We start from the raw sequence: 6,906 nt of genomic DNA, 5'->3' as shown, positions 1-6,906 counted from the left end.
TCATTGAATGTGTCTGTTTGTACCCTCAGTCCTCGGTTGTGTCTCCTTTTGCCTGACAGCTGTAGCTCACACTGGATCTGTGGGTGGTGCAGACAGCCGCGGGGCGCCCAAATGCTTCAAAGGGCTTTTCTTTCACAATCCTGTCGCTTGTGCGCCTTTTTCTACCACACTTTTTTCTTCTACTCAACTTTCGAACGTATGGGGTTTAGTATTTTATTTGTTGTGAATATTGTATTTTACTGTATTTTACAAATCATCAGTCAACCATTCCAGTGTCGGGTTGTCCCTGACAGCAGGTGGATTTGTCCTGCACCTCCTCCCCGCAGCTCCCGCCTCCAGATGTTCGGGCTGTTGACTGCTCTGCTCTCCATTTCGTAGCGGGGCGGACTCTCCTTCAGACGCTGAGCCGCTGACGGGACCGTTGGAATATTTATTCCCCTGATTTTCTCCCCTCTCTGCCCGGGTGAAGTTGTTTAAGTCCCCGTTGTGAGTGAGTATGACTGCTGCGATGGCGGACGGCTGTTTTCTGACCGCGCTGCAACCGAACTCCTCCTGTACCGCCTACGTGCTGCCCTCGGACGGGCAGTCCGCGGACCCGCTGGCCAAAGTCCGGAGGGTCCAAGAGCAGGTCCGCATGCGACTGGCCGAGAGGAAGTCCTCCTCACTGCCCAGGCTGGGCAACTCACAGTTTGGGCCAGCAACAGGTGAGAACAGGCTGCTGAAAAAGTTCCCCAGTGAGGGGAACCAGTCCGTTACTTGTGTAGAACTGAGGCTTGGTGTAACCTGTGTCCATCAGCCGCTCAGACACCCTGGAGTCCTTCTAGAACGGAACAGAAGAAATCACTTATTCAAATAATAAACATGAAAATAAAACTCAGCAAAATACAAGAACAAAACTGGAAAAGTATGGGAAATATAAAACCAAACTTTCTTTTTTTATTGGTTGAGTATAATAAGAGTTTTGATTTATTGTTGTTTCGATAAATTTCAGTTAATGTTAAAAAAAAAAATACAACTGGCATCATCTCATAAGTTACGTTTTTAATATTTTCTCCACTGTTCCACAAGAACAATAAGTATCAGTAAATTTGAAAATATGATCCAGTATATTGTAACCGTGTGGAGTTTAGTGATAAATCAGTAAGTCAGAGGCGCCTGAAGGAGTCTGTTTCAGATGGGAATGTTTGTCCAGAGCAGGATTTGAATTATGTGACATACAGTCACGGTCAGTTACATAAAAAAGACATAATAAATCATTTTTACATCATCACTTTTGTTATCACAATAGTACCACAAAATACCTGGATGACATTCTAAGTCAACACCACCCACTCCTATTCAGAATCCAGCTATGATACAGAAAGTTAAGTAACACTGTTACGACTAAAAGAAATAGAATAGGGACCCTATTCTATTTAGGAATTTAGGAATAGGAATATATATATAACTCTGATATATATATCAGAGTTATTCTCTGTTCTCTGGGGGACCAATCCATTGCTGTGGTTGTGTTGGCCGCCGGCCCGTTGTGGTGGGCTACATCTTATCTCCTGACACTGCATTGCAAACTGTTGCTAATCTGCATTCAGCACACGCAGGCCAGCGGTAGCTAGGGAATTTTATTTGGTCTAAATTGAAAACAGATTCTATCCAGACGTTGTTGGGAAAAGTCCTGACTGAAACCTTTATAGGCTCCCACCCTTTGCTTTGTCGTTCTGCTCGGGTTTTTTTCCCTGCCACATTGTGTATTCTGCAGTGACTGCTGATCCACACCACTTAAACCACTGAAATGTTCTTAAGCACAGCAGGACAAAATGTTAAGATGGAGACACAGGAGAAAAGAGAAAGCAAAACTGTGTGTCATTTATTTGTGTCTTGCAGGAAAAATAAAATGTTCTGGTTTTCTTATCTTGGGAACAGTTTCAGGTGAATACAAGGCAGAATTAGAACATTTCTTCATTTCTACAAAAGAGTCAAACAGGACAGGATTCAGGAGTTGTTGAGTTTTCATTTGAGAAAGTTTCTGCTCAGAGTTTCTCAAGGAGCACGAAACACAAAGAAGAAAACCCAAAGCTGAACTTATCACCTGGGTTACATGGACTTGGACTTGAAAACTTGGCTTTTATTGGACAATCTGTATACCAAGTAACAATACAGTCTTTGTGGAGTCAATCTGATGCCCAGTAACATCTCAACAAAGAGACTACACAGTGTTGGTTGTAGATTTGATTCAACCAAGATCAGCCATTTACATGAAACTGATGATGTGGAATCCAGCAGATTTCTCTGTTCAGTTCAGAGTTCAGAGAACATCAGATGATGTTATATGTATTTGTTGACCTTTGGAACACCAGGGGGTTTATTTCCTGGTTTTTCCTTTCTTGTGGAAAGTCTAACAATGACTGCATTAACTTCCACTGTCCAATTTCTACTTTTTTCCCTAAATGTTAAAGTTGTTGTGTCCTTGGTAGGACACCGCTTCACCACTTCACCACTTCACCAGCTTTGCCTGTTGTTGCCTGATAGCCTCTCTCTCATCTGTCAGTCTGCCCAGGGCGGCTGTGGCTACAATGTAGCTCACCGTCATCAGTGTGTGAGTGTGTGTGGGAGTGACTGGATGTAGGGGTCGTTTGGGGTCATCTGGACTTGATAAAGCGCTTCACAACTACAGACCGTTTACCATTGAACCTCACCAGGGTCTTTTCTGAAGAAAACCAGAAATCAAGAAGGACAAAATGTCTCCACACTTTCCTGAGTCTGATAAAGCAGATGTTGACGGAACTGTGTGGCTGTTATTTACTAAAACTCCTTCCTCTGATCACCAATAGTGACATTTATACGACATGAGCTCACATATCAAAATGAAATGCAGTGCCAGGGGAGAGAAGAACTAATCCCAGGTGAATGTTGTGCTGTTCGCTGGTATGATGTCCCCCGTTACATCCTGTCCCCCTGTTACCTGTCTGTGCTGTTTCACACTAAGAAATTAACTTGAAGCCTTAGGGCTTGTTGGTTGCCATGGCATTAAAGCCAACAGAATAAAGAGCTTGGACGGCAGTAACCCACAGCTACAGTGTAATAAATAATGTAGTTGGAGGGAGAATCCCATTTCAGCGTCAGTGTCCTGATCCCCAGATGCAGCTGTACCAGGCTGCATGCTGGCTCTGCTGACGGCTGCTTTCCCAGTCCAGACTGGGAGGTTGGGAAGGAAAAGGACCATCAAGTCCTGAACAAGTCTACAAACAGCAAAAAACTGGGTCATATTTGTCAGTACAAATGTTTTATCTTAACTGTAAACAGAAAATACAAACTGATTTTATCCGATGTGTGGTCTGGTTTACCGGGTTCTGAAATTGTTCAAACTAACTTCAAATGCACAAGGTGACAGTGCTGCCAACTGCACCATTGTGCAGCCCTGCTATAGAGTATGTTATGTTATTTTGCATGAAACAAAAATGAAGTCAAAATGGAAAACGAAGTGCAGTTGATGAAAAATGTCAATAAGTATGTAAGGCTGTAAAATATTGTGCTTCATTCTGACTGTATTTTGATGCTTCATCTGTTTATCTTGCAACAATCTGGCAATAAGTTATTTTGAGTGAGGCTGCTGAAGGAATATCCCATAAGGCATTGAGATATTCTAACCACTTTAGGTGACAGAATACAGGTTGCAGGTCAACTCAAATTCAAATTTCTGTGACTAATAAATAAAGAAATAAGCCAGGATTAAAATGTTGGCATTTCATTGTGTTTGAAACATCCGTGTTCCTGTAGGCTACAACGATTTGGCTGATGAAGCAGCTTCCTTCTCCTTGGATATCTCCAGAGGTCTAGTAGATTGATAGTGTGATGTTATGTAGATCTCATTTGTAATAAATTCAGAGGGAGAAACCCCAGAGCAGCTGATAATGTCAGCTGAACTCACTGTTCAGGCTTCTACTGCACTTAAAAAAGCAAATATGATTATTTTGGAGTGATTTTTCATCTGATAATATTGCTACAGTCTTTACCAGTAATAGTGCATCCTGTTCAGGTTGCCATGGGAATAAACAGTTCTTTCCTGCTCAGAACAATGCTGTCCTAACGGTGATGTTTGCAGACCAAAAGGCTGCTAAGACCCTTAAAGGGAGGTAGAAAGACCAATAAAATCCATATAGTTACTATGGATTTTGGTGGAAGTTTTGTGTTTTAAACTTTTTTATTTCCATACTTTGTGAAATACACAAGCATAGAAAATGTTCAAGATGTGCAGCATCGTAAAATACACTTTATTCTTGTTTTTGCTCCTCTTTAGTTAACAAAATCTACGCTTTTTTAAAATTCCATCTATTCTTAGCCGGGGTATGTAACTTAAAACATAACATTTCTTTTACATATTTGCTATGTAAAAGAAATGTTGATCTACATGGTGATCTTTATCACCATGTAGTGACTGTATAATATGAGGCAGATAATCAGAGGAGAGAAAATAAAGAACCTTGACATTAATCTGAGAAACCACAGGGCACTGAGGTCAGGCAGCTCCTTCACTGTGAATTCATCATAATTCACTGCTGACTAAAAGTCATTTTTTACTTGTTTCTTAAAAATAAATAACCCACCAGTAACACCTGAGCAGACAACATCAGTACTGCATTTTACTACATGTGTACTATATACAAAAATGAAAGCAGAGGAATCGACAAAGCTGAAGTTTATTTTGAAGTGAGAACGCCGCCCTGCCTGACCACCTTTGTTTGCTGAACATTCCTTTCCAATCTCCTCCAGACAACATGCTGTCAGGATCTATTTTAGACCTTCCTCTTGTTCCACCAGTAGTCTTCATTCATGCCTTGATTAGAATGGCAAAATATGACAGGAAGACAGGGAGAATCTAAAATGTGATAGCAGTTATTTGAGTTTTCTTCTCATGCAAAAGAAGCTGGTTTTACTTTATTGGTGCAAACTCCAAGTTCCTTTAATTCTTAGGTATGAGAAATCCAAACTAATTGCACAGGACTACACCAGTATGAAACATCTATTGTTATAATAGAAACCTACACAGTTTATAAACTGTGATATTAGGAAAATCATGAGTGCCATTGGTTTTAAAAGTTCTGCTCTTGACACCATGATGACCTGCTGGTTGAAATAAGTAAAACATCACTTCTTCACACACAAGCAATATAAGTTAAATGATACTCTGCAATAATCTATATAGAAATCTATATAGATATATAAATATATATACTGGACGTTCAAGCTGATTCAGCACTAGTGCAGAACACAAGATGCTAAAAGACATTTCAAAAACCTTCAATGTTCATATCAGAACCTACAGCTGGTTCCTACCTCTGCTGATGTGGAAGTTCATACCTGTACAATCACAAAGAGACAAGCACAAGTTTACATGTGAAAGCAGACCAGTGTTTGCCAGAGAGAAAAGCTGGACTTTGAAATAACGTTATTCAGACAGATGAGTGAAAAGTGGAATGATTTCTAGGCTGGAGCAGATGTTTGGAATAAACCAAAAAAGAATTCCAGTTTAAGATCTTCATACTGACTGTGGTCATGTGAACTCATCATCATAAAATCCACCATGGATTCTACCCTGAATCAGAGGGATCATACAAAACTGGACCCTGAAACATGACAATGAGCCAGAACACACCAGGACTGGCTGAGAATGAGTAAATTAAAGACCTGGAATGGAGTCAGTTCTCAGGTGAAATGGAGAAATATGAGAAACCTTCATTAGACCAACAAAAACTGGAATCTTTGAAGTCATTACAACCAAAGGTGATAGCACAAGCTAATAGGCCAGGGTAACTTTTTCCTCAAGTAGAAAATACATTTATGTTTGCTGTCATTGGCAAATCAAACATGTTGAATTGTATGTGATTGCCTGTAAATAAATCCCTCTACATCCTAGATATAATTGATATAAAACATTAGACACTGATATAAGTGAGATATTTAATGAGTTGTACTAATTTAGAGTGCATTCTGTGTGAATTCATACTAAACAGGCTGGACTTCCAGTCCGTCTGTCCAGGAGGTCCGGTTTGTTTGGAGAGCATAGAAGTGAACTCTGGTCTGGTTTCGGTTGAAGTGAACTGTGGTGCAGTTTGAATGCATATGAATGCCAAGTGGACTGGAGAACGCACCAAAAGTAGGAAGCGAACTAAAACAAAGTGCATTCTGGGTATATACAACCATAACAAAAATGCAAGTCTAGAGCTAGCTAGTGGGAGAAACGGTTTGTGATCTTTCACCAAAGACAAAAGAGAAATCCTACAACCACTAAAATCTGATGCCACATGTTGACTTTTGTGGTTTTCAGTGCAGCGCCACCACAGGCGACGAGAGGAACAGGTTCCTCAAAGTGTTAGTTTGGTTTGACAGAGTCTGGTGTGAAATCAAACTGCACCAACTGGAAATGCTGCAACTTTTCCAGCTGTTGCAGTTGCAGCAACTGAAACTGCACATGCTGCAGTTTTGGGTCCCTTTGTCACATCGTTGCAGAAAAAATCCTGATAGATGGAAAAGAGGTGAATGCTGTCCTTAAATGCTGAATAATGACTAATATCCAAAAGCCACACTTCATTATTTAAACATCACAAAGAGGATGACAAGCTAGAAGAAAGTTTGTATTCTTACAAATAGATTCCTAGTTTTCTTTCTCTTTATGTAAAATGATCTGACTGCACTCTCTTGTTGACTCCCTCAGAACCTGTGTGTGATTTGTGTCATTAACTTGTTCGTGTAGTTATTCATATTTCTGCTCATGCTGTATTTCTGTGTTGGTGGTATCAGTTAGTTGTGATGTGGTGATGCTGATGTTCAGGCATGCAGCCCAGGGCCCCACCCAGCAGTATTTCCTCCTTCCTCCCTCCCAGCCTGCAGTACTTGTATTCTGTGTGTGTG

General features: G+C 40.6%; 1 protein-coding gene across 1 annotated transcript in view; it reads left to right on the top strand.

The window, feature by feature from the left end:
* Positions 1 to 229: 229 nt before the first annotated feature.
* The window catches only part of LOC148160146 (plakophilin-3-like), a 29,482-nt gene continuing 22,805 nt past the window's right edge, over positions 230 to 6,906 (top strand). Inside the window, exon 1 of the mRNA XM_088004093.1 lies at positions 230 to 704. Coding sequence (XP_087860219.1) covers positions 497 to 704 — 208 coding nt within the window. The 5' untranslated portion in view covers positions 230 to 496. The remainder of the gene's footprint in view (positions 705 to 6,906) is intronic.

This window comes from Poecilia mexicana, unplaced genomic scaffold (genome assembly GCF_051168715.1).
Source record: "Poecilia mexicana isolate PSO_F unplaced genomic scaffold, ASM5116871v1 scaffold_3, whole genome shotgun sequence".
NCBI lineage: Eukaryota > Metazoa > Chordata > Actinopteri > Cyprinodontiformes > Poeciliidae > Poecilia > Poecilia mexicana.
The sequence above is the reverse complement of the archived record's forward strand: the minus strand, read 5'-3'. Positions and strand labels throughout refer to the sequence as shown.